The sequence below is a fragment of the Paramisgurnus dabryanus genome, chromosome 2, assembly GCF_030506205.2.
Source record: "Paramisgurnus dabryanus chromosome 2, PD_genome_1.1, whole genome shotgun sequence".
NCBI classification, from domain to species: domain Eukaryota; kingdom Metazoa; phylum Chordata; class Actinopteri; order Cypriniformes; family Cobitidae; genus Paramisgurnus; species Paramisgurnus dabryanus.
Window position 1 is genome coordinate 27716097 of NC_133338.1, and position 26832 is coordinate 27742928.

Below are 26832 nucleotides of genomic sequence, written 5' to 3' on the forward strand. Positions count from 1 at the left end.
GTTAGTAAATCTGGCCGGTTTTGGTGATAAAAGGTTTGCTTATTTGCAGATCAATGTATATTAAATGTCTGCATCCACAAAACTTTCCGAATGACTGCGTGACAATTCATAATAATGTCAGACTGAGTTCTTACCTACAGTACGCTCTGGTTTCAAACCTCAAGACAAATAAACATGCCTTCATCAGTCAGTGCTTTTTACTTTAATGTTTAAAATTAATTAATTGATTAATATTACTAATTATTTTTCATTAAAACACAACTTTGGTTTAGTTTCGATGAAGGGGTACTTGCGCCTTACTGATAGGGCCGTGGGGGTACTTGGGGCTAAAAAGGTTGGGAACCACTGATAAAGCCTCATAAACAGGTTACCGCTACACATCATTTGTTGCTTTATGATACAAGTAAAAGGCATTTTTAGACCGAAACATTTATTGCATCTTTTGACATAAGAAACCTGGTGTAGGCAATTCAAAAATTCAAATAAATACAGATACTCATGTAAAACAATTTCCTAACGAAGCATTATACACAATGTACAATATTCTTTTCCCCCATTATTCTATACAAATTAAAATAAATCACTTTCATGCAGAATATCCTGAAAAAAGGCAAAAGCTTTAGAGAAAATGAATATACATGTGTGTAAACAGAGTGCGTGGCCCATGCGGGTTCTGCTAAGAAACAAATGTGAAAATAAAAACTGGATTATGTATTTAAGTGAAAATGTTTGTGAACAATAAAAATCATAAAAGCCTGCACCGAATCCTAAACAAAGTCTTACACAGCTCAAACTGTGCGTTAACGTGTGTGTCAGTAGTCTGTATCCGACCCCTCTGCGTTGTCCACATTGCGGGACAACATATAGTTGTCCATATCGATAGAACGGCAATTATTTATAGCGTAACGCAGCCGCTCCGCCATTACCGACTGGCTAGAGTAAGGTGGGAGGCGGAGCTGGAAGAAACACGTCTGAGAGGTGGGAAGACTGTCGTATGGCTGAAAGAAAAAACAACAACATGCATTACCAAAAATATACGCGCAAATACACCTCTATGTATACAAAAACACACACTCAATCTTACCCGGTCCACCTTCATGATCTGAAACCTCTGTGAGATGTCTGCGGTGTTGGCCGGCAGACGGGATCGTCCAGAAACGAATCGCATGAACAGCACTCTCTCCTCATTGGAGAACTCCTCCAGCGTCTGCCAGAACCACTGCACCAACTGCTGCTGCTCATCCACTTCCCTGTAGCGGACCACCTTCTTCAGGACCTCCACGCTGATTTCCGGCAGCCCGCACACCATCTGCTCCAGCTGCCGTGCTGTCAGTAAAGAGAGCAGGGGAACGGGCACAATCCACGACATGCCCTCACGTACCGCTGCCACCTGACACGTAAATAGAGGATTGTGAAGAGAGATGTATTGTCATTGTGAGTAACGCACAGATTGGATAACAAGTAAACGCCTTCTAACAGCAGGCGTGGATAAATTCCCACAAATCTGAGACTAGGATACGTACAATTTGACATAATTGTGTCAAACACACACACACCTGCCGATCTATTTCATGGAGTCGATACTCAATGGCACGTTCCACATATTCTTTTCTATTGGAGAAGGTCAAAGGTATGCTGTTTCCACCGGGGATGATGGGAACCATTTTTCCATCTGCACTTTGACCAACAAATGAATCCAGAGGGATCATCTATTATAGAAAAAAACACATCCAAATTTATGAGATTTTTATGTTTACTATGTCCAGTGTTGCTCAGTTTAGCTAGAAATACAAAAATCACTCTTTTACCAAGACCTGTCAGTAAATGACACTATTGTGTCAATTTTACAAGATGTAATATAAGTCTCAGGTGTGCCTAGATGTGCCTGAAGTCTGAGTTCAAAATACCAAACAGATAATTTGTTACACCACATCCAAAATGCCCCTATTTGGGCAGAATTTTATCTTTAAAGAGTAACTAAAACTTTTTTTAGTTATTGATCTGTAAGAGTGGGGCTTTATTAGTGCTGTTCATTGATTTAAGTAACTTTAAATCAGTAGTGAGCAGGAAGTAAAGCAGCGAAATCAAGGCCCCGCCCTCGCAAAATGCACATATCACAGCTGTCAATCATGACGTGTCACCACCGTTTTTATAGAATTAAATTAAACTAAAAACAAACATATTTTAAAATCAAACACTTGAATTTACATCAGCGTAATAAAACTACATGACAGAAACCAGCTTCAGAAAAAAGAAAATTGAAGTGTAATTAAATTATTTATTTGGCCTCAAGTCCCATTGAATAACATAGGGGAGGCGGGGTTTATGACCTATACTGGGACCAGTCACTGGGGTGCGATCGAGAAGTTTTGGCTTCACTTTTCAGGGCTTGTGCGGCACGCTTGGTATAAAGTGTTTCAATGCTACAATATATGGTGTAAAAACGTCTGAGTGCTGCCATCTTCAGGTTGAAAGGTGGCTACTGCAGTTGAATTTTCTTACTGAATGTTGCAGTACGACGTGACGTAAGCAGGTTCAAGCTCACCATGCCCTTGTTACAATCTCAGTCAGTCCCCTCTACCTCCGTTGGGGTCTGCCCACTTTTCTTGCATTTTGCAAATATTGCCAGTGGGTGGAATCAAGCTTTGACCAGGGGTTTAGTTACGCTTTAAATGCAAATAAGCTGCCTTCAGTTAAAAATAGATCAGATTCCTATGAATACAGTCTGGGATAATAGTATCTTTAGCTGTATTGGTGCTACAACGTGCTAACAAACACATTTAGAAACGCTTTTGGGTATAGTTAAAAAGTCAGTCAATGGCTATGGGCGGGGTTTGTTAGTGTGACATCACATTAACAAGAGAATCTAAACAGCATGTCTAATGAGTTTAGGTTTAATGAGGATTCAAAAAATGCAGGAGTGGGTGGATGTTTTTCATTGTAGGGTGGTTGTGTAACTAGATTTTGCAGAATATGCCAGTCCTTCCAGAAAAAAGCAAAAATAAATTGTAATTGTTGCGGGCAAAAATCCTTGATCTTAAAAAATGTGTTGGAATATGCAGCATATTTATGCTTTTTTTTTTGCAGTTTTTCATTGATGTTCATGTCGCGTAATTACTTCACTTCCTAACATTCCCATCACAACGAGACATGGCTGCGCATGTTTCAAGTAAATGCAACATTTTTCAACTTTCTGCTAAGATATATATGACTTTTAGCTATGAAAATGTGGGAATTATGAAATCATGCAAGCCCCGCATATTTTGTGAGCAGAAATCTGCAATTTATGCGACGAAAGTGCGGCGTATTTAAACATAAATATGCAAAATTTGGCTGATTATGCATTGAATCATGCGATCGCATAATCACATTTTTCTAGAGGGACTGATAAGGGCCCTTAAAACCTAAACTCGATTTAAATCAATCTTTTTACGTCGCTAGACAGTAATCTTGGATTCATTTGTGTGCCTCAATACGGTTTTGTGTATTTTGTGGATGGCCGCTCGACCTCATGAAAGTTCTGCTCCGTGATGCCGCTGTCCTCTAGGTGCAGGATGCTATTGAGGGTCTGTACATAGAGCAGATCCACCTCCTCCAGATCCTCCAGGGTCAAAGGAATACAGCAGAGCTGCTTCCACACCATCGGTGCCAGATGAAGGTCTAAAGGCTTTTTAGTGCGAATGGCCACTCCCATCAGAATACCCAAAAACTTAAATTGCAGCAAGTGCTCTTCAAGACAGGCTGAGGGGTTCAGCAAGAATCTGAAAACACAGAGATCACGACTCAAACACACTGACATTTCAGCCAATAAGTCATTATTTAAAAGCAACAGTGATAAGTGTTTGCTCACCTGTCTCGGTTGTATCCCACCTCTGCTGCGGCGTTGGGTGAAGGGATGAGAAGATCCACCACTCCTGTCTCCAGCTCCTACACACAAACACACTTTGTGTCATTTCTTATGGGGTTCCTGACATTTAGGGATATAGGTCTGACAAGAGCCGAGCAGTAAACGTCACATAGGATTACTCTACCTGACACATCTCTGTGATCGTGTCATCAAACACTCCCCCCGCATCATCCGCCCCCTCTCCCACAAGCTTGACTTTCCAGGCCCGGGATGGCAATCTTAAATCTGATGCGTTCAGTTTCACAACCTGCCTGGCAATCTGGACAAAGATTGGTTTACACTTCCTCCCTCTGAGAAAAAAAGAAGAAATTTATTACGGTCAACACCTAAGATAATGCATGCACTAAATCTACATGGTTCTGGCTATAATTCTGACTGACCTCGTGGAGATTCGTTTGACTGTGATCTGTGGGCCGTAGTTTTTCCCCTGCACCATGGTTTTACCGATGGAGCGCACCATGGGCAGTGTATAAACCCTAGGGGCCAACAGGGGCCTCAGCTGACCCTGGACTATGCCCCATGTTCCAGCATTATAGCGTGACGTGCAGCTCTGCAACAGATCAAATGCACAGATGAATTCACAAGCAAAATTATGTGACCCTGTCTGTGAGATTATGCGCAAACAATCGACAGGAACTGTCGAAATGAACATGACAGTCTGTACAAAGCCCCTCCACCAGAGAATGTAATTCTTTAACGGTTGATGATTGGCTCTTTTTTACTGGAAGGCGGGACTTTCTTTGCTAGAGCCGCCATATTGACCGAGGTGAGATCTCCTCAATTCATAGCAATAGCAGTGATGTATCTTGTAAGGTTATATTTTCACAGAATCATTTTAACACTATGTTAGACAGTGGTGGCCGGTGACTTCTTTCTCCGAGGGCGCTCGATGCGAAGTTCCCATAAAGGGTTTATGATAAAAGAGATGCTCAAGTTTTCCAGATACTCGAATATTCTCATGCATAATCAGAGTTTACTGTTAAGGGAGTGTCTTGTGTGTATTTTGTAAACATGAGACCCCCTTTTATCATAAACGGTTTTAAATCGTATGCAGCAGGCACTAATTTTGACAAAACACGTGATGTACGTGGTTCACATGATGCAACAAACACATATTTTGAATTTGCGCCCCACGGATGAGCAGTCACGAGCCCCCACTGATGTTAGATGATTTTATGTAGAAAACAGGTAATCACAAAAAAAATATTTTAGCTGTAGTGTTAATTTTGTCACCTATTTTTAATTTAGTCTTAGTCTTAGTCTTGTGCATATCTTTTTTTGTTAGTCAAGTTTTAGTCGACTAAAAGTCTCATCATTTTAGTCTAGTTTTAGTCAACTAAACGTCTTGTCATTTTAGTCTAATGTTAGTCAAAAGAAGACTTAATATATCTTAGTCAAGTTTTAGTTAAAACATTTTTGTCTTTTTTTTAAATAAATTATTTCTGAGATTATTTCTGATAACCATTTCAGTCAAATAGTGTTACACACATCTCAAAAATTGGTTAAATGTCATAATCACCTGACAAAATACCAGAGGTGGAAAAAGTACTAAAATATTGTACTCAAGAAGTAAAAGTAAAGTTACTTTAATAATATTTTACTTAAGTAAAAGTAAAGTTACTTGTCTAAAAATATACTCAAGTAAAAGTAAAAAGTAAGTCATTTTAAGAGGGAAGAGGTGGAGGATTCTAGTATAGTTCAAAAACAACAAGGGAATACACATCTCAAACTAGTTGTTTTTAATTGTAGGAACATCTTTACAATTAAAGTGCAATAACAAATAGTTAATAAAATAAAAAGCTTTTTTAAAGTAAGAAACATTTATGGAATTGTTTAATGATTTTTACAGGTGAGTTATGCACTTTTGAAGGTGGTCAGCAGCTTGTAAATACAATCACTATAGTAAGGTTGTAATTGATGTATTGCTGGTAACATACATTATTTTATTAAACTATATATCTAGTTTAAATGAGCATATAATGAGATGAGTGCCATGTCTATATACATTTGACACGTTTATTATCTTCTTACTTCCCTGACCTGGGTACCTGATGACCTTTATTCCTCTCTCTCTCTCTCTCTCTCTCTCTCTCTCTCTCTCTCGCTCTCTTTTTCTCTCTCTCTCTCTCTCTCTGCAATGTCTAATGAGCATTCTCGGGGACGTTTTGAAGTTGTGTTTGACTTGACGCGAAGCTGCTAGACCTCGGAAGATAATGCGCATGGTATTAAAAACGCGTCGTGCAATTTCGTACTTAAGAGCATGAATCCTACCTTTCATAGAAATGAAACACTCGCTTCGCGTCAGTGGAAAGTGGTCGCTTAAAGCGTTACTAAACCCCTGGTCAGAGGCTGACTCCACCCACTGCAATATTTGAAAAATGCAAGAAAAGTGGGCAGATCCCAACGGAGATAGAGGGGACGAACTAAGCTCGTATCAAGTGTGTGGTGAGATCGTAACAAGGGCGTGGTGAGCTTGAACCTGCTTACGTCACGAGTCATTTCTTGGACCCAACATCCAATAGGAAAATTCAACTGCAGTAGCCACCGTTCAACCTCAAGAGGGCAGCACTCAGACGTTTTTACACCATATATTGTAGTATTGAAACACTTTATATCCAAATGTCAAAAAACTTACTAAAATCAATGAACAGCACTAATAAAGCATCATTCTTACAGATCATTAACTAAAAAAAGTTGGTTTGGGGTTTAGTTACTCTTTAAATATGACCAGGGGTTTCTTTCATAAGATTTAAACTGAGGCAGGTCTGCATTAGCGCGCGCCTGTCTCGTCCGTCTCCATGGTTATTTTTGCGCGTTCCCCGGGCCCCGCCCATTTACATCCGTTGCGCGTCTTTATCACTTTGCTTTTTAAAATATTTTTTTACTCAGTAACGGATATGATTTAAAATGTAGCGAAGTACAATACTTTAAACAAAACATACTTAAGTAAAAGTAAAAGTACAGATTTTAAAAACTACTCAAAAAGTAAAAATACACAAAAAAACTTCTCAATTACAGTAACATGAGTAAATGTAATTCGTTACTTTCCACCTCTGCAAAATACACTTTTTGAATGATTTTGTTGAATGCAACTTTGTTAATGGCGGTGACGTATCTCTATCGCGTGTAAATTGCGTCACCATTCATTCAGTGATGGGCGATAGGGAAGCACCCAGACAGCGACCAGTAACTTATAATAAGCTTTTGTCCTCACATTATACTGTACATTCAGAATACTTGAATAATATAAGGTACATCAACAATGTTGGTAAATAGCGAATGTGGATCAGAAAGACAAAGCCGTCTTACTGAAGACAAGTGCACGAGAATACGACACAAAAACATCAACACAATGCTGCATAACACTAAACTTTTTAGCTGTTTGTGAAATATTAATCATAATGTGTGTGGGCTCATTTTACACATGAGACTCTTACTGACCTGATCGCATATGCCTTTTCCATAGTAGAATCGCTGCGTGTGCAATTGTTGAAAAACCATATGAAGATTATTTGATACAAAATCCGATGGAAACAACAGAGAAATATCAATATTTCTCATATGTAATACGTTTGTGGACTAAAACTGTAAACGGATGACATATTGTGAACACATGGAGACTTCAGCAGCGGCAGCGCGAGCTCGTTTGGAGTTATGACAGACGCGCAGTTTCATAATAAGAGCACGCAGTCTTTTTATGAATGAATTCACATTTAAATATGACCTCATTGCATAAAATGTAGCAGAGACGATTGTAGACGAAAATGAAGAGAGATTTTATCTTAGTTTTTATTTTATCCAAAACATTTTAGTCTCGTCTTTTTTCGTCAACAAAAATGCATGTTAATTTAGTCTTAGTCAGCGTTTTTGGACATTGGTGCAGTCTCGTCATCGTCTCGTCTTAGTCATGGAAAAAAAGGTCGTTGACGAACATATTTCGTCTCGTCTCGTCTGACGAAATTAACACTATTAGCTGGTTTTTCACAGACATGGCATATTGATCATAAGATTGTGTGTCTAACAGATTAAAATGCATTGTGAATATTAGATGATAGATGCGAATACAAAAAGTGTGTACCTGGTTGTTAGGGCTGAGGTTGAGCAGTCTCCATGAGGAGTACATGAGGTCAGAGAAGTGGTACAGCAGGCGCAGCCTGGCTCTCAGAGCCTCTATACTGACCTCTCTTAAAGCACTGTACTGAGGCGGCACACACACCGGCAAACCCAGCTGCAGAGGCACTGATGAACCTGAAGATAAAGGTGCGTGATGATGATAGCAGCAAGTTAGCTGAAGTCAAACCTGTGCTTATTTTTAAAAGGTTTGTCAGATGCACACCGAGCGTGGATGTGTTTGTACCTGGAGCACGTGGTGGTACAGGTGGTGCGGTCCATGCTGCGCTGTGACAGCGCCCTGCTGAGATCTGTAGGATGTTTTTGCCCTGTAAAGCAGTCAGGAGGGTCGGCTCTCTCACATGGTTGGTGTGGCCCAAGCCCAGCTATGAACACAAAGATGTTAAAAGTGTTAATGATCTGCATCATTAACACCTTTGCTACTAAGGTGAGTAACAAATGATTATGGACAACAACAAGATTTATGCGCCTGCTCCAAGTCTTCTTTTCCGTTTTAAGTGCATCTCTGTCGCAGATTTACGGTCTCAAATCTTGGTCTGGCATGTTTTACTACATCAATTTGAGACGGTTTCAGTGGTTTTATGTACACACAGATATTTTTTGAGACAACACCGTGTTTAATGACTTATTTTTAGAACAAGGAAAATATAAGGATAGGGAAAGCTCTGGCTTTGTGTGGATGTGGCTTAAACTTCCTCCTTTATACGCACGCATAAACACACACCTGTCCCTCTGAGTTGCTGCCCCAGGCATAAACATCTCCAGTTGATGAAAGTACAAGTATGTGCTCCGCCCCAACAGCTACGTCCTCTATGAACACGCCCATCAGAGCAGGGACCTGCTGAGGTCGGTTATGATTTCGTGCCCGGCCCTCCGGCAGACCAATCAAACGATCTAAAAACATTAATGCAGAAATCAGGACAAAATGTAAATCATTGCATCAGTCTAGAAGATTATAGAAGATTACAAGACTATCCTATATTGTGAAGATATGAAAAGCTCAGATGCAAAACCCTCTAGGGGTCACACCAAATGTGTTTTAAACGCTTGGAAACGCAAGGTGCGCCGCAATGCCTTTTTGGTCACTTAAAAAAGGAGTGCGGAGCGGCTTTTTATATTGCTAGGCAACCACCGAAGCAGCTGTCATATTAGCAGGAACTTTAAAAAGCGGGCCCTTGCTCAGACCTTGATCGAGGATGAGAGGTGCACAAACACACAGGAGACAGTAAGGGGCCAATCACACCAAAAGCGTTTATGGCAGTTGCAGGCACCTTTTTTGAATGATATTCTACTGTATGGGCAGGGACGCACTGCCTTTTTTTAAAAAAAGGCAGTGCGTCGCGCCTTGCGTTTCCAAGCGTTTAAAGCGCTTTTGGTGTGATGATTAGCCCCTAAGGGAGTTCAGTCCGGTTGTTTCAAGCAACTGTAAACTTCCGTCATCACAAAGGAAAGCCCGCCTCTCCCCTTATTCGATTGGACAATGGAAAGACGCGAATGACATCGGGCGCTTTTCCGCTCTCAGCGCTCCTTCAAATAACGCGTGCTGTGGCAGGCGACAAAAAACGCAAGCCGTTTTCGGCGCGCATAAACATTGCGCATAACGCTCACTGCCTATAGAAAATCATTCAAAAAAGGCGCCTGCAACTTCCATAAAAGCTTTTGGTGTGATTGGCCTCCAAGTGCGTCAGACATTTTTTCTTTTAAATGAGCATTTTTATCGGACTCTTAATGGATTCTGCCAACCAAGCAGTATTTCTGAATGCTCCAAGGCCGGGATTAAGCAGATTTGAAGCAAAAGTATTTGATGACATATCATTATCTCATTTTTGATAGAGGTGAATTTTAACTGCTTTTGCATCTGAGCTCCTCAGTTTTTATATAAATTATTTTAATTTAATCAAATGCACCTTCAAATGTAAATCCATATGTGTGCATGACTTACCCTGCCCAAAAGTGTAGACGTTTCCATCTTTGGTCAGAGCAACAGAGAACTGAGTCCCACAGGCCACTTTCTTTATTCCAATTCCACACAGAACGTCTACTTTCTTTTAAACAAGAACACACACTCTTCATGACAGACTGACCAGGTTTATTGAGCATGTAAAAGATAAAGTATTAAGCTTTATTGTTTTTGTGTCAACGAGTGGGTTCTCACAAACATGTACAAGTACCTGTGGAGATGATTTGGCTGTGGAGTTTCCCAGTCCCAGTTTTCCATAATCACCGTCACCAAACGCCCAGACAGTCATTCCATCAGCCGATACAGCCAGAGTGTGATTCAACCCGCATGCAACCTACTCATATAAATGCAAATGAATAGAAACACAATAGCTATAAAAGCTCAGAGGCAAGGTTATTATTTAGTTTTACCTGTCCGACCTGGTGGCCCTCCAGTGCGCTTACTTTCTCTGGCAGTTTTTTGTTAGAGGTGTTACCAAGCCCAAGTCTGCCATAATCTCCATTACCAAAGGAGAAAAGTTTTCCATCTGCAGTCACCACAGCTGAGTGCTTGAAGCCACATGACATCTGCACACAATTACATAATATCCTTAAACACTTTACAAGATAATGAAAACTTGTTATTAGAGGTACGTGGTTAAAGGCGGGGTGCAAGCCAATGTTGATATTTGAAATCACCTAAACAAACACACCCCTACCCCAATAAAATCCGGACCTTTTTTTGATAGACCTGTCCCACACATACACTACCCAGTCAACGATGTCGGTTAGTAGACACGGCCCTTACTGCTTTCTGGACTACAAGTGTGTTTTGGTACTCGGCCCAACTCCCTTTTCCAAAGTGTTTTTCAAAAATCATACACCCCGCCTTTAAGTAAATAAAATAGCATATAAATGTGCATCGTTTCTTACCTGCACCACCTCTTCTCCCTGCAGTGCCTCTATCTGCCGAGGTCTGCGTTGTCTGTCGCTGTTGCCGTGGCCCAGTTTCCCGTAATCCCCATCTCCCCAGCTGAACACCTCTCCGCTTTCAGTTAAAGCCATCGAATGGCCATCAGACCCACAGGATGTTACCAGTTGGGTCACCACAAATCCTGCAGAAATGCACATCACTTTAATCTAAATATTTCAGTGCATTCTGTAAATGTTGAATTATAGCTGTATTAAGATTAATCTTAGATTAGTCATTCATCATTCATCTTTGACTGCATCTCTGTGATCAGTCACCCAAAATGTAACCAAAATTTATACAAGTAATTCTTGCATGCCTTGCAGCGCCGATATGACAGTGAGGACGTGCAGATCATCTGAATTTCCTTGTCCAAGTCGTCCATAACTTCCTTCTCCACATGCGGACACCGTTCCGTTAGCTTGAATCACAAACGTGCAGTTCTGCCCACATATAACCTGACAATACACAAATGAGTAAATAAAGCCATAAGCTACGACAGCATGTAAAATCTCATTGTGTGTTTATGTTTAGATGCACAAACCTGCTGGGCCTGTGAGAAAGAGGGAGCGAGAGTTGGCACCAGAATGTTCCGTCCGGCCTCCGCGAGCTGCCCGTGTCTGCCAGCGCCCCATAAAAAAACATCGCACTTCCCTCCGAGGTGCCAGTCCTTAAAGACACAGTATATTCAATCAATTTTGAACCGTGATAATGTATTAATATTTGTTTTGGGTATTTGCTCTCACCTCTGGTCTGGAAGTGGCCCAAGACATGATCTGCTCATCCATCCCAGACACCCATTTGCTGTTGTCCTGTGTATGATGATTTAACAACAGTTATTAACATTAAGTTAATGTGACCGTGTCTGTGAAATCGAGGCTAAAGTGTCATAATCTATACATGAGATTTGCAGCATTGACGTTTCTGACCTTTCACATGACCTGGCCTCACCTAGTTAGCATTAAAAATATCAATCTTAAAAGTGGAGTGCATGATTTCTGAAAAAAAAAACCTTTGGAAAAGGGAGTCGGGCCGACTACCAAAACACACTTGTAGCCAATCAGCAGTAAGGGGTGTGTCTACTAACCCAGTGGTTTTCAAACTGGGGGCCGGGGCCCCCAGGGGGGCCGCGAGATGGTGCCAGGGGGGCCCAGTTTTATGACATTTTATGAAATACATGAATTTATCATGAATTCTGTGTAATTAAACCTAAAGAAATAAGGCTACTAACCAAAAGCACTGCTTTTTTGTATAATTTAATGGTTTTTTATTAAAATGTTGATTTTTAGAACAGTTTTTTGTCACAAATTTTCTTTGGGGGGCCGCGAAGGAATGCACCGTACACAAGGGGGGCCACACGCTGAAAAAGTTTGGGAACCACTGTACTAACCGACATAGTTGCCTGGGTTGCGTATGCGTGGCGCAGGTCTATCAAAAAAAAGTTCCAGATTCTATTGGGGTAGGGGTGTGTTTTTTCAGGTGATTTCAATCAAATCAACATTGGCTTTCAGAGATCATGCACCCCTTTAAGAGAATGTTATTAACATTACGTAGAATTATTTTATGTTAATCACTAAAAAATACTAGCTAGGTTTTCACAGACAGGTACGTGCATCAGATCTCATTGAAAACAATATATAGTCTCAAAATAATACAAATACAGAATTCACGATAACTAGAAAGCATTTTTAAATAATTTCATACAGATTGCAGTCTGATCTGTATTCACTCTCACCATAAGTAGCGCTAGTTTGTCTTTGGCCACAGGTTCCAGATCCGGTACAATAAAAGACTCAGGAAAGGTGTGTCCACGTGCGAGAGCCTCGGCTGTTTTAACGGTGGTGGAGAAGCAATGGAGCCACGCCCACTCACTGCTTGCCCAGGATCCGACAGCGGGTGAGATGCCAGGCTCAGGTGGGCAGTGGGCCAAGTGATTCGGGACGGGTGGGTGACACAGAAGAGCATCCAACTGCAGACCCACGGCCAGAGACGCCAGGCACTGCATGTAAGGACTGTGGACAAGCTGCTCTCCGCACACCACGTGAGGCTGAGGCACACAGATAAATGTGATTGGAAAAACTAGAAATGACCTCAATAACCACATTTGATAAACCAATACAATTCTCAGTATTACTGTGCGCATACCTTCTCATATGCGTACTGCTCCTGAAGCATGATGGGAAGCCTCTCCAGGAAGGCCCTCATGCACGGAGCCATGTTCAATCCTACAACGCCCTGTTTTTTCAGAGCTGTGCGGCAGGTTGCTAACACGTGATTGGTTGCCATGAACTCCGTTGAGCAATTAACAACCAGCACATCCTACAGAAGAAACACAGACGTTGTTAAGCAACATCTCTTTGGTGTTTGTAGAAATCATTGCAATGCTTATTAAATCATTGAAGATGAAATAAAACAATTAGGATTCTTTTACCATTGAGCGATTGGAGCAGACCGCCACACCTACATCAGGAATCCAAACAATGTTTTGAATCGCTCCAGATCCAGCAACTACTGTCTGCAACACTGATCCATCCTGCGGGTGAAAACAATATTCATTTTATTTTTTTAGGTGGGTTAATTTGTACATTCTTATAAAGATGTGTGTGTGACAGACACTGACCCGTAATGACCAAATGTTCAAAAGTCCACCAACCCCCCCAGACACAAGAGCCAGCCCATCTGGACTGAACGCTACCGTCCGAACGGGAGTCATGTGTCCTCGCAGCTGGAACACGCACACTGCTCCTTCACACCGCTGTGGGTCCAGCTGGAGAGCATAACATAAGCGTATTACATTAGCCGTAAAACATCTCGAGAGATTAAGCACAGTTAGCAAAGTCAAAATAATGAGATGCTAAGTATAATATACCATGAGTTTGGATTTGGATTCTGCTTCCCACCACGCATCAGGATATGGAGTGCCGGATTGCGAGTATGATGAAGGCTCCTGTGGTACCGTCCACACAGACACAAGGCCGTTTTGACAACATCTGCAATACATAAAAATATTCATGCATTAAGCCATAATTAGATCATACAATCTTCAAATGTGTTTGCTGAATATATGTTTGGACATACGTGGCAAACATGTTGAGAGGTTTAGGCCGTTGACCAGGCAGGTTGCACCAGGCAACCGCATTGACAACAGCAGGATGGGGGATACTTTGCAGACATGTCCAGCTTTGGCCCAAACCTGATCCTGACCCTGCCCACAGACGTACAATCTCTTCTTTGGCACAGCTTAGCAACACCTCTCCACCTGGAGCCCAGTGCAATGAACAGATGCTTTCCTACAAAAGTGACAAAGATTTTTTTTCATATTTAGTAAAAAAATTTGTTCAAAGTATGTATTAGTTTATATATTATGGATCAAAATAACCTTGTGAGCATCTATGACCACCACAGATGCATTTTCTAAAGGCTCTTTAGAGCCAATCAGAAGCCTTCCATCTGCATATCCAACTGCAAAGGGGCGGTCCTCACTGTACCATGCAATTTGCATCACAGCCACTGTTGAGAACACAAACAGATACACAAGTCAGGTTTACTTATAGATGACATTTCAAGTATAATCTTATGATTTTGAATGTTAATCATGTCAGTACCATCTTTCCTAAAGCAGTGCTGAAGTTCAGTTCTCTGGATGTTAGAATCATCCAGAACCTCAATCAGGCCCAGTGTCCCATCCATCCGACCCACCAATAGCAGCTCTCGAGGTTCTCCTCCCCAGAGAGACCCCGCCTCCTCCTCCGGCCAAGCAAGCGCTGATACCCATTGAGGCTGCAGGTCCAAAGTGGCTTTCCCACCTTCAGAGAAAACACGAAATACATACACAATACTTTAAAGCATGCCATATAAACATATTTGACCTAGCACTAAACCCTGATATTATGGGTATACTTATAACGCTATTATATTATGAAAATTATTAACACAACGATAAAATAACTCAATTATTAGCTTTATCCTGACTTACCGTTGACCTGCCAGATGTTAACAGCTTTCTCCATGGCAGCAGCCACATACTTCCCACTGACACTCCAGGCCACTGGTGCAAAGTTTGGATCACTTGGTGACCCCAAGTTATTCAAACATTCCTCAGAAGTATCATCACTGACAAAACACAAGAATAGTAACTGTTACCTTACAGCTTCCAGTTTTTAAATATGAAGAACAGGCTTATTGCTGTTATACATCCAAGTAGGAGTAAGGGAGAAACTTACGCTTTGTTAAAGACACATGTTTGCTGAAGAGTGTACTGGTTTTTGGTAACGTTCCAAACGCGGACCGTTCCATCATTTCCGCTGGTGGCCAGGAGGCCTTTTTTACTACACCACCCACATGTAAACACCTACAAGAGACCAAATGATTTAACCACTAAGACTTCTGATGAAAGCAAAAAACACAATCCACTTTTTTTGAAAATATACTAATTTTCCAGCTCCCCTAGAGGGAATATCGTACCAATAGTTTTGGTTGGAGTCTAAACTAGAGTGGTTCCAGAAAGAGAGCAATATTTATTAAGGAGTTATAAGGAGTGTAAATAAATATTCATCTATGGGGTTTAATGATGGTTAAAATACTATCTCTTAGACTTAGGGCAGCATGCAACGAAACAGCTTGCTGGGTTCAGGAGATTAGCTTTGAAAAACTGAAATGAAACTAAAACCTAGATTAACTGTACCCTGCTCTGATGAGCCTCTAGTTTGAAGGTGGACCACTTCCGCAGGTCTCCTGCCACGTCGGCAAGCGTCTGCGGGTGGCTCTGATTGTCTCGGTCATGAGCAGCCAGTGTGCGCACTAACTGCTGCGCGGCCCATTGGCGGTGCTGCGACGACAGGCGGGACGAAAGGCAACATGCCGCAAGAGCATTTGCCAGTTCCAGCGGGCCTACAGCAAGGGGGGCACAGGAAAGGTGGGCATAGAGAGGGGAAATTAAACCTGCGATGACCGAGCAGAACAAAGCCAGGCCGTAGACGAGAAACACAACACACACATGCGCACAGATAGACACACACACAAAATGAGAAAATAAAGGTGTGAGAGTTTGCCAAAACAAACAAATTAACATCTGTAATCAAATTAACCCAGTATGCAAAGAAAAAAAATTATAATAGACAACTGGACAAACAGACAAACATGTGCACAATACATTATTAAGCGGTTGGCTGGATGATTACTGACCTCTCTTTTCTAGTTCAGCTTTATCGTAGCCGTGCCGAAGTCTGGCACCTTTATCTGCAAGCAGGGCCACCAGTGCCTGGGTCACCACAAAATTGGGTGACGTCACCAGCTTGTTTTCTTCAGCCACACCTCTTAGGAAACTTGGCAGAAATTTTCTCTGGATTGGATCATCCACTGTGGTCAGATTCATCCCTGTGGCAGCTGATATCAGATTCTACAGGGGAAAAAGATGTATCACTTTTAACTCTCTAGTAGGTATGGAGATATCTATATAATTGTGACTTAACGAATAAAAAATGTGGTTCTTTTTCTGTATCTACTACACATTCTAGGGCCTTTGGAAATAGGTTTGGTAGATGTTTATGAAAACATTTGGCAACCTGAGTGCACAGCTGGACAAGAAGTTTGGCAGCGCTGGGGCTGTTTGATGCCAGGCAGCCTACGGCAGTGCTGAGGTACGCCAAACAAGAGATGGGTTTGGTGGCCTTGCTGGCCCCTCGTGGGCGCTCAGAGGATCCAGGACCTAACGCAAGACCTGTGGAAAGTCCGGCTCTTCCCGCCGCAGCTAAACACATCAGACGCACCAGAGTCCTAATGTCTGTTAAGCCCAGAGACTCCAATCCTGCTGCCAGACTGCAACTAGACCCGCTGAGGAGCAAATAGATATATAAATACAGTATACTTAAATATATGAAAACCAGCTCAAGTCAATATTTTTTAATTTACATAATAATAAATGTTTTTTACATAAAATATCACATTCTGTGAAAATTAAACTTTGGTATCTTTAATACTGACTGAGTTAAGCTATATCCAGAGCCGATCCTTCCTATACGCAGGCTACGTGAGCTGTGTAGGGCCCCGCACCACTAGGGGCCCCCCTTGTCCTTAACTTCCTGCAGCGCATTGCATTTATTCATGCAAGATGTTGTGTGACTCCTGTTAGCATTTTAAAACAATGCACGTTAGGTCTAATGTTTGAATACTTAGGAGAATTATTTATGTATTTTGGTATGTTTATCTGTGGAGTCTGATCATGACTTAGTTTTAAAACAAAATCTGTTTAGTTGTTTGTTATAGTTTATCTGACAGCCATTTTGGTTTTATTTTATTCATAATTTTAAATTTGTTTCTCTGATGTTCTACATCTCTTAAAAAATAATATGTTTGACGGTGGACCTTCTTTTCTAAGTACTAATGTAACAGATTAAGGGATTCAGAAAACGTGTCAAAGGAGGTATTCTGATGAGTGTCACAGTATATAGGCTACATGTTGCAAAAATGTACAGCTACTAGATAACACGTGTTTTAGTCAACATTTTGTTTATCGCTAAATTTAAGCAAAGACAGTGAATGTTTTTATGACCGTAGTGACAGGGCCCCTTCAAAAAGTTGCTTAGGGCCCTCAGAAGGCCAGGATCGGCTCTCGCTATATCAAAGATTGAAATTAAAATCAAGGAGTAAAATCAAACTTTGATGCTCCTAATAATTACATTATGAGACTTTAACCTGGATTTTACAGACACACAATATACACATATCATATAAAGAGACACATAAAGCAGCACACACACCTAACTGACAGCAGCGACAGTGCTCTCATGACCATCGTTCTGGCCAACAGAACTTGTGCAGCTGCAGTGACTCTCTTCAGAGCCACGAGACGATCAGCAGACGTCTGCAGACCAGCCGCCTGCTCTCCAAGAGACAATCGACCTGATGAGCTTTTATCCACCGAACTCTGGCAACCTGTGTAAAGAGTAAATTATACATCGAAACATTAAGAACGTCAATTTGTCTGAAAAGCCATTAATAAGGATGTAATTATCTTACCTATTTGCAATAGAGTCTCCTCCATGCTATTGGTGGCGGTAACCATGGCAACCGATGCTCCGAGAGGGTCCGTGTCTGGAAAGTGGACGGCCTCGGGGACGGGTCTCCGTTCACTGAGACCCAGTGGAGCCGAGAGCATCTCAAACTCCTCCTCGCCTGTCAGCCGCTCGGCATCATCCACATCAAGCATGTCCCAGTCTTCTGCGGGACAACACCACATACAGTTTGGTTAGGCCAAAGCGTTAAGTGTTTGTTCTTGAATAATTCTAGAGGAAAGCTTTTGATACCTTCATACACACTTTCTTGCTTTCCCAGCAGGTCTGGTGCATGCCCTTTATACCTAAACAACAGGGATCAGGGATGAACGTCACTCATTATCATATGACAATAAACGCATGTGATTGTACACTCACAGATGCACTTATCCTCACCTCTCGGGCATTGGTCCTTTGATCTTGCTCTTCATGTTGAGGTACTTCTCTCTGCAGCTGCCACAGAGCAGATAATAAGGATTCCCGCTTCCACACTCCCCACCGAACCAGCCATCCACGTAGGAGCCGTTGCTGCGGTAACCCTGGCGGTTGGCGCTGCGGCCACAGCCCGGGTGACTTTTCTTCATATGCTGGTTAAAGCTGGACACACTCGCCCCGCAGAGTTCGCACACCACCACCTCATCACGATCTTCAGACTCACACACGTGCTAGCGTGCAGGAAGGCAACACAAAACTGACGTCAGTTCGGCTCTATGGGTTAGACTTTATGCAACACACAAATCTAAATGAAGGCCAGTGGAACAGCGATAAGCACTGAAACAGAGCCCCAACAAAGCATGCATCAGTGTTAGTGGACAGCTTTCAAAGTCTGGTTATGAGGGTTAACATAAGAATACGAACAAGTTAGTGTTAATGTAGAATGTAATGCTTGCGTAAATAGCAGTGCAGTGGGGTTAGATGTGAGTAATAAAGCATTGCAGCCCCAGGCTGCTGTCACACACACCCATGTTGGCCAATCCAGTACCTCCGGGATCCACATTCCCAGAATGTCAGAGTCGGTAGCCAGTTCCTGAGTAAACATGGCCTCCATGGCCTCCTGATCCAGCTCCAGCTCCAGTTCTTCATCTAGATTAAAGTCGTAAAGCGCCCCGAGAGGTCCAGCCTCCTGCTGCAGAGCAGAGCCTTCTCGACGGGCCTGGCTTCGATGTGCCTGCACTGAACGGTACAGTCCAGCTTCACACAAAAAAAAAACACACAGGATCACTGATGCGTTCATGAGGGCTCAAAAGATGATCAGGTTTGATGATTGACATACCTGCACGAGCAAGCAAAGTGCGTGCAGCAAGATCAAAGCGGTGCTTCCTGTTTGCTGCAGAGCGGCTCCTGGGAGTGGGACCAGCTGAGGCCGCATCTTGATCGAGACCTTCAGGACTATAAAGGAGGAGATTAAAACTGCTGTAATATATCATTTAAAGGGGCGGTGAATTTGTCGATTTTATTGTTTTATACTGTTGCCTGATGTCTACTTCTGATGTCCGCGTGGTTTTTACATTCAAAAACATCAAAAACAATAAGTAATAGGCTATTTTGTAACATGGATTAGTGGCTGTCTGGAGAAATGGTTCGTTTGAAGGGGCGGGCCGCATTGAAGACCTGGACGTAAACACCCACTGCTATGATTGGACGGCTTCATTCTCCGTCATTACATGTGGGGAAATGTTTTAAAAACAGTAATGTGATAAAAATAGCAGCCGAACACAAATATGTTTGAGCCACAAAAGATTCTGGGTGCTAAATATGATACACATAAATGACAATACGTATATTAAAGTAGAAACAAAACTCGACGTGACTAAATTACCGTATACAACACAGTAAGCGCGCATCAGAATCTAAACTGCGGCTAATAAATCCTTATCAATAACTTTGTATAATTCGATTGTGCTTGTGAGGTTGCTTTTACATTCACGTAATGTTAAATACCACAGTTATATGATAAAAAATAAGCTTTGTTGAGTGTTTGACCTTTCAAACGTAACTCGCCTAAATTACCGTATACAACACAGTAAACGGGCATCAGAATCTAAACTGCGGCTGATAAATCCTTCTTTATAAATAACACTGAATATTTCTACCGTTGAATTACAGTCGTGTTGTTAAGTGGTGTATCTTTATTAATCGTTTAATGTTTTTAGTACATTAAAACAGTCAAACATACGTGTTTAGACACGGATGTTACAACAGACATATCAAGCGATCTCTTCTAACAAAGCAATAGTGAAACGCAGTAACTTAAATAAAGTAAAATGTCTTACTGTGTATAATGCTGTGTCATTGTTGTCAGATCCAATATAAGTGTTGCTTTTAATCACAGTCTCTCTGCAAATCCAGCATCGACTTCTTTGCAAATAAATCCGTGTAACCAAAGTTAACAAACACTCCCCACACGAGCTGGAACTTCTTAAAAAGCAAACTTTTTCCAGGCATTTAATGTTATGTTCCAAGCCTCCGAATTAAAGTATTTAGCTTCTGTGTTGTTCCCACGCGGTTCTTCCACAACCGAAAATGCGTTTCCAGTCTATCATAACAGATCACCGCGTCAAAATAAAAGTCTCTCAGAAAAAAATGTATTTAAAAGTCATTTTGGTTACATTTGTCAATCTTTAAAGACATATTTACTTGTTGAGACACATGTGTGTCACGCGAAGCTGTGGGCGGGACTTCAAAAGTGGTCCTTGTATTTGGCTATGGGGCGGTGCTTCAATTCTACTTTGACGTCATAGATTTCCGAATTCCACACTGGCTTGTTTTACTGGCTTGGTGCCAAAAACAGTTATATTTCAGTAGCACGGACGTTTTCAGTTCTGAAACTTGCAGGATGTTCATTTAAGTATGATGACCTCTTATATAACAAATTATCAAGTTAAAATTGAGTATTTGATTCACCGCTCCTTTAAAAATAAATGTCACTATTACATGAAACTAAAAAGGTCACTAAAACCACATATGTTCAGCATTGATGACATTGGGCCAGATCATAGGTCTAGGGAGTTTTGGAGAGCCAAAAAAAAACCAAATTATTATTTGATTCGCAAAATACCTCTCACTAAATCCCTCCTCCATCTCAGCAGCATCAGCATTCGGGATGTCTCCTGGAGAGCGCAGATAACTCCTCTCTGCGCTCTTACCTCCTCCCGCAGCACCAGAGCAGGGGTCCGAAGCTTCCTCTGAGTCTGCTGTCCCCGGGTGTTCGATCATCCACATCGCAAGCACAGTGATGTTTTGAGCATCTGCTTCACCCCGTGCACCTAAAGACCAAGACAAAACATCGTTTAAAACTGAAAAAAACATGATTATCCAGAGGACAAGAAGAGGTCAAGGTACCTGTTGCTTCCAAAGCCTTCATGATTTGTCTGAGTGAGAAGCCCATTTCCAAAAGTGGAACAGCGATGGCTGGAGGTGGTGGAGATGTGGAGAGACGACTGCTGGGGTCTGATAATGCTTCATGCAAACAAACACACACAGACACAGCTGTTTTGTACAGGACTACGCTCAAGTGAGACATACATGTCTGCAAAGTTTAATTGGAATATTAACACCTTGAACGTCACCCCTTTGCATCAATGATGTGCTACATATACATTTGTACCTGTTCTGCTGGTTGTCCTGGCAGGCTGGGACTCAGGTGATGTTAGGCTTTGTCTACGGCCGTGCTCATCTGATGGCGAGGTGGGCAATGATGATACGGGAGGTGTTTGCGCTCTACGCACCGGCAGCAGGGCAGTTGTCGGGTAGCTGGAGAACATCTGCCTGCTCACACACACACATAAAGATCAATCACGACAAACAGACTGAAAAGTAAAATTTAATGTTCACACGCTCTTAAAAAGGGCCAGTGTGGGAGTACCTGAGCAGGCTGAGGGGCATCACTCCAGGTGACTCTGAAGCTGGTGCGGTCTCAGCATCTGTAACAGGTGTGGTTGCTGTGGTAACGGGTGTGGTTGCTGTGGTGGTGTCCTCCAGTGAGGAGCTCATGAAGGAGGTGCTGCTGGAGGCCGAGGGGGAGGTGGTGACTGGAGTCTGAAACTGCTGGTCTCCCTCTAATTCCTCGCACTCTGTATCGACTGCAAACATAGGTTGTGAGAAAAACTGTGTGCTTTGAGAATTTGACCTAAAGCTTTTAAGACTTTTACCTGGCTTGGCACTTTGGCCTTCCTGTTCTTCAAGTAGGCTATTGACCACCAGTTTATAGATCATGGCCTGTGCACGCTCCAGGTCCGCCAGCCCGAGTGCCCTTTTAATGGGCGACCTCATTACTGCCCGCTTCACCATGTGTCGCATCAGAAACTGCAGAGCAGATCGCAGCTCCGCCTCCTCCTGACAGATGCTCACGCCAGGGCTGGCACAATCTGCATTATGGCCACTATCCGGCATCACTTTGGGTATCAGCAGCAGTTCTGCGTATTTGCTGCAGCTCAGGAGTACGCTCAAAGTCTTCATTGCACCAAGATACAGGTACGACAGCTGCACCGCATGCACCTCCACCTGTGCAGCTGCCTCCTGCGAGCTTCCCCGCGACACCGTCGTCTCCTGCAGCCTGCGGCGTCCCTCTGCTGGAGCCTGCTGCGCGCCGTCATGCGTGTAGGTTGCCAGCTCACTCTCAGAGCGGGAATTGGGAGGTGCACGGGCTCGAACCTCATCTAGGCTGTGGGATACGCGCAGGTCCCCCGTTCCCTCTTTCGGTTTGGTGCGTGGCTCGCTCTCGCGTTCCTCCTGGGGTTCGTGCCGGTGTCTGCGCTCGTGCCGGCGAGCAGAGGTGGGCTTGGGTCCGTCGTCCTGGAAGCTCGCAAGAGCCGTGAGGTCCAGCAGCAAAGCTGCGGTGAGCCCGCGGAAACGAGATACGTCGAACGGCAGAGGCTCGATCGGCTCCAAGTTATACAGTGGCGTGTCACTGGGCGACCAAAAAGTGGGGAAGCTTCAATGACAAGGAGTGACAAACCAACGAGAAAGAGGAAGAGAGAGAAAGTGAGGGGGCAGGGAGGAGGGTCAGGGACATGCAACGTCATGGAGCTAATGCATAGGAAAAAAGCAATGAAATGATCAGGGAGGAAGAAAAAGTGGACAGAGAACTTAGGGAGATTCCCAAAGAATGGGAGACCTCAGGGAGGTAGGAACGAGGTAAAAGAAGTGGCCTCAGTTTACAGACAGATCTAATATCCGGAGTGCAATAAACCAGACAAACAAGACACCCATGTCTCACCTGATGGTGATCTCCGCCTCATCCCACTGCACCTTGGCTGAAGTGCTCCCCTCCTTCACAACACCCAGCAGAGTGGCATGTCTCCCTGTCTGCCTGTGCACACACCGTCCCCCCATCCTCAACCCACTATCTACTCCCCCTATTACAGCCAACACCGGCCACACCTGGTGGCACAGTGTCCACAGGTGTGCCTCCGACAGCTCGGCCGAAGCGTGTCGTCCGCTTCTTCCCCTCTCCTCCTCTCGCTCTTCTTCTTTCTCATCCTGCTCATCTCGGCTCTGTGCCGAGCGGCTCTTCCGCAGTCTGGTGGCCCCTGCAGGAGAGGCTCCGTCCCGCAGACAGCCTCTGATCTGCTGGAAGCGCTGGAGGATGCTGTGGTTGATGGTCTGGGTCCAGCGCTCAGAGCGGTGTAAGATACGGACCAGCTGGGTGGTGGCTTCTGCAAGGACGGTGGTGACGGGGCTGCACATGGGGTCGCCGGGTAACAGGTCACGGGGTGTGCCCCTCATCTGCATGTCGCAGATTTTTACCTGTAGGGTGAAGCAATTAGAGATAGATCAAGTTGTTTTGCATTATTGTAGATAAAGACATAAGGTCAGTGCCATTGTTTAAGTCTCCTTGTCGTCGTCTTCTTTTTCTTACCTTCTCTCCTGGGTTGCTGCTGTAAAACATGACACAAGGGTAGAGTTCTGTAGCGTCAACATCCTCAAAAGCCAGTTTGGGTTCCTGACAAAAAAGCAGCATAGTTTAACATATAAACATGATAAAGTTTATGAGATAGTTAAAGACATTTGGGTACATGTGTTTTACAGCTCAACTAACGCAGCTGTTTGTGTTTGTGACTGCACCTCTCCATTCTTCCCGAAGGACACAGTCCTAGCCTCCATGTCCAGCACACAGGTGATGTAGTCTCCCTGTGTGTAGCTGGACAAGGTGAGTGTCTGCTCTCCATTGTGGTAGAGGTTGCCACTGTACGCTCGGTAGAGCCACATGTCTGCCGTTGTGCGATGGTTAAAATCATGCACGGGCCAGCGTGACACGCCTACACATGTGCCCTCGTTTCCACGATTCTCCTTCACAATGTAGAACTGCAAAGAAATAACACAAAATTTTCCAACTTGCTTATCTAAGATTTACACATCATCTGAAAGCTGAATAAATAGGCGTTCCATGGATATATGTTTTGTTAGGATAGGACAAACTATTTGGTTGAGATAAAACTGAAAATCTGGAATCTGATGGTGTAAAAAAATCTATATAGAGAAAATCACCTATAAATTTGTTCAAATGAAGTCCTTACTATGCGTTCACACCAGACGCGGTAGACATTTTGCAACTTGCTTCATTCACTGGAGAAATTCTAGTCATTCGAGACATTCAAGCGGAAATTCGCGTAATGGGAGGGGCTTCTGCGACTCCGCTCGCTTCCTGTAATCACGTCACTACTAGAGCAAGCTCCTGATTGGTTAACGTGGCACGAATATCCGCCAATTTTTCAACTTGCGTGTTTTCCGCGGCAACACTCAATTCGCACGAAATGCGCCATTTGCACGTACTACGCCACAGGATGCCTATTCGCAGCTTTGCATTGACTCGTAATTGAATTTTAATCACTTGCGCTTTCCGCCCTTTTCCACGTTTGGTGTGAAAGCACAGTTAGCAACACATTACTAATGCTACATAAAATTTTCACATATTTACAGATGGAAATATTTTCATTGACCATGATCTTTATTTAATATCCTAATTATTTTGGGTATAATTTTTTTAATAACTTTATAGTTTAAATATGTATTGATGGCTATTGCTACAAATATACCTGTGCAACCTAAGATAACCTGTGAAACTTGTTTTTGTGGTCCAGCCAAAGGCACAAATTTATTTACATAGCTCTTTTTACAATATTACATTGTTTGAAAGCAGCTTTACATTAAAGATGAAAAATGCACTAAGTTTGTACAACCTTCCACTGGTAACAGCCTGAAGAAATGCCAGTGGAGGCCAGACCGTAACCTTTGCCACCACTGCCATGTGTCAGCCCCTGTCCACTTTCCACCACACAGCACTGTGCCTTCTCTGGGTCAAAAGTCACTTCTTGAATAGGTAAATTTTCTTCTTCCTCCTCTGTCTCACCCTGATAAAAATTCACGATGACAACAATAATGTGATTAATGACATCTTAAAGAGGTAAATGCTGAGTTTTAGCAGTGGCAGGTGTAAGCCTAAGTGGTTATATCTCCCTCACCTGTTGTTTGAGCTCCTGCTCTCTCTCTTTCTGCTGGATGGTGTGTTTGGCTTGAGCAACAGGTGCTTCCCACATACAGTCAGAGAGTAGCGAGAACAATCTCTCCACCACCTACAACACAAATCAATTCAACAATAAAATATTGTTATATAAAGAAAGAGCACACTAGAAGCGTGTGGAGTCATACCTGGGTCATTTGATGGTCCTCCACACTGCTCTCACAAGCAGGAAGTACAGCTTCCAGAACGTGCAGCGCTAACAGACGTGTCCTCAAATTACCAACCAATGGAATCCCTGAAAAGCAGACAATTAACTAACTTTCAATACTAACAATCTGTTTGCCATTTATATTTATGGGATGATTTTACCTGAGCAGCATTTCTGAGCTGCGATGTTGAGAAGGACTTCAGTCCATTTGGGAGAGGCCATCTTGGACTGGATTGCTTTGGAAGAGACCACTCGACGCAGAAACACCAGGAAGTCTCCAAGGTGCAGCTCGGCAGTGTGCCTCTTACGTAATAATGCTATAACCAAAAAAAAACACACACACACACACAACAAAACTAAATATAAAACCACACGACAGAATATATTTCAGATTTAAAGGGACACTCTACTTTCTTAAAATATGCTCATTTTCCAGCTCCCATAGAGTTAAACATTTGATTTTTACCGTTTTGGAATCCATTCAGCGGATCTCCGGGTCTGGCGGTACCACTTTTAGCATAGCTTAGCATAATCCATTGAATCTGATTAGACCATTAGCATTGCGCTTAAAAAATAACCAAAGAGTTTTAATATATTTCCTTTTTAAAACTTGACTCTTCTGTAGTTACATCGTGTACTAAGACCAACGGAAAATTAAAAGTTGCAATTTCTGAGCCAGATATGGCTAGGAACTATACTCTCATTCTGGCGTAATAATCAAGGACTTTGCTGCCGTAACATGGCTGCAGCTGGCACAATGATATTATGCAGCGCCTGAAAATAGCCTTGGTAACTTTCAATAGCAGGGGACTATTCTCGGGCACTGCGTTATATCATTGCGCCTCCTGCTGCCATTTTATATTTTATAGTTCCTGCCATATCTGCCTAGAAAATCACAACTTTTAGTACACGATGTAACTACAGAAGAGTCAAGTTTTAAATAGAAAAAATAAATTATTTGATTATTTTTTTGGCGATGCTAATGGTCTAATCAGATTCAATGGATTATGCTAAGCTAAGCTAAAAGTGGTACCGCCAGACCCGGAGATAGATAAGCTCAATAGATTCCAAAATTAAAAGTTTAACTCTAGGGGAGCTGGAAAATGAGCATATTCTCAAAAAAAAGTGCAGTGTCCCTTTAATGAGTGTGTGCAGGTGTGTGAA

At 42.7% G+C, this 26832-nt stretch overlaps 1 protein-coding gene across 6 annotated transcripts in view; it reads right to left on the reverse strand.

Annotated features, from left to right (window-relative positions):
* Positions 1 to 413: 413 nt before the first annotated feature.
* Positions 414 to 26832, reverse strand: part of herc1 (HECT and RLD domain containing E3 ubiquitin protein ligase family member 1) — a 47849-nt gene continuing 21430 nt past the window's right edge. For 3 of the 6 annotated variants that reach the window (XM_065267566.2, XM_065267562.2, XM_065267563.2), the window contains exons 31-78: positions 25830 to 25985; positions 25649 to 25755; positions 25462 to 25572; positions 25180 to 25350; positions 24065 to 24304; positions 23859 to 23942; positions 23217 to 23746; positions 22150 to 22931; positions 21864 to 22080; positions 21606 to 21766; positions 21341 to 21457; positions 21057 to 21264; positions 19272 to 19387; positions 18960 to 19189; positions 18395 to 18663; positions 18251 to 18303; positions 17964 to 18164; positions 17705 to 17879; positions 16511 to 16778; positions 16131 to 16344; positions 15631 to 15887; positions 15170 to 15297; positions 14923 to 15059; positions 14552 to 14752; positions 14326 to 14456; positions 14025 to 14236; positions 13816 to 13936; positions 13567 to 13713; positions 13378 to 13479; positions 13092 to 13265; positions 12682 to 12993; positions 11693 to 11758; positions 11491 to 11616; positions 11266 to 11404; positions 10910 to 11091; positions 10409 to 10564; positions 10210 to 10332; positions 9981 to 10083; positions 8763 to 8932; positions 8265 to 8403; positions 7986 to 8155; positions 4288 to 4457; positions 4032 to 4197; positions 3851 to 3927; positions 3509 to 3761; positions 1557 to 1709; positions 1085 to 1390; positions 414 to 998 (exon numbers count right to left, since the gene is read on the reverse strand). In XM_065267566.2, the coding sequence (XP_065123638.1) occupies positions 813 to 998; positions 1085 to 1390; positions 1557 to 1709; positions 3509 to 3761; positions 3851 to 3927; positions 4032 to 4197; positions 4288 to 4457; positions 7986 to 8155; positions 8265 to 8403; positions 8763 to 8932; positions 9981 to 10083; positions 10210 to 10332; positions 10409 to 10564; positions 10910 to 11091; positions 11266 to 11404; positions 11491 to 11616; positions 11693 to 11758; positions 12682 to 12993; positions 13092 to 13265; positions 13378 to 13479; positions 13567 to 13713; positions 13816 to 13936; positions 14025 to 14236; positions 14326 to 14456; positions 14552 to 14752; positions 14923 to 15059; positions 15170 to 15297; positions 15631 to 15887; positions 16131 to 16344; positions 16511 to 16778; positions 17705 to 17879; positions 17964 to 18164; positions 18251 to 18303; positions 18395 to 18663; positions 18960 to 19189; positions 19272 to 19387; positions 21057 to 21264; positions 21341 to 21457; positions 21606 to 21766; positions 21864 to 22080; positions 22150 to 22931; positions 23217 to 23746; positions 23859 to 23942; positions 24065 to 24304; positions 25180 to 25350; positions 25462 to 25572; positions 25649 to 25755; positions 25830 to 25985 (9017 nt within the window). In that variant the 3' untranslated portion in view covers positions 414 to 812. The remainder of the gene's footprint in view (positions 999 to 1084; positions 1391 to 1556; positions 1710 to 3508; positions 3762 to 3850; positions 3928 to 4031; positions 4198 to 4287; positions 4458 to 7985; positions 8156 to 8264; positions 8404 to 8762; positions 8933 to 9980; positions 10084 to 10209; positions 10333 to 10408; positions 10565 to 10909; positions 11092 to 11265; positions 11405 to 11490; positions 11617 to 11692; positions 11759 to 12681; positions 12994 to 13091; positions 13266 to 13377; positions 13480 to 13566; positions 13714 to 13815; positions 13937 to 14024; positions 14237 to 14325; positions 14457 to 14551; positions 14753 to 14922; positions 15060 to 15169; positions 15298 to 15630; positions 15888 to 16130; positions 16345 to 16510; positions 16779 to 17704; positions 17880 to 17963; positions 18165 to 18250; positions 18304 to 18394; positions 18664 to 18959; positions 19190 to 19271; positions 19388 to 21056; positions 21265 to 21340; positions 21458 to 21605; positions 21767 to 21863; positions 22081 to 22149; positions 22932 to 23216; positions 23747 to 23858; positions 23943 to 24064; positions 24305 to 25179; positions 25351 to 25461; positions 25573 to 25648; positions 25756 to 25829; positions 25986 to 26832) is intronic. The other 3 variants (XM_065267565.2, XM_065267564.2, XM_065267567.2) reach the window with 3 other exon arrangements.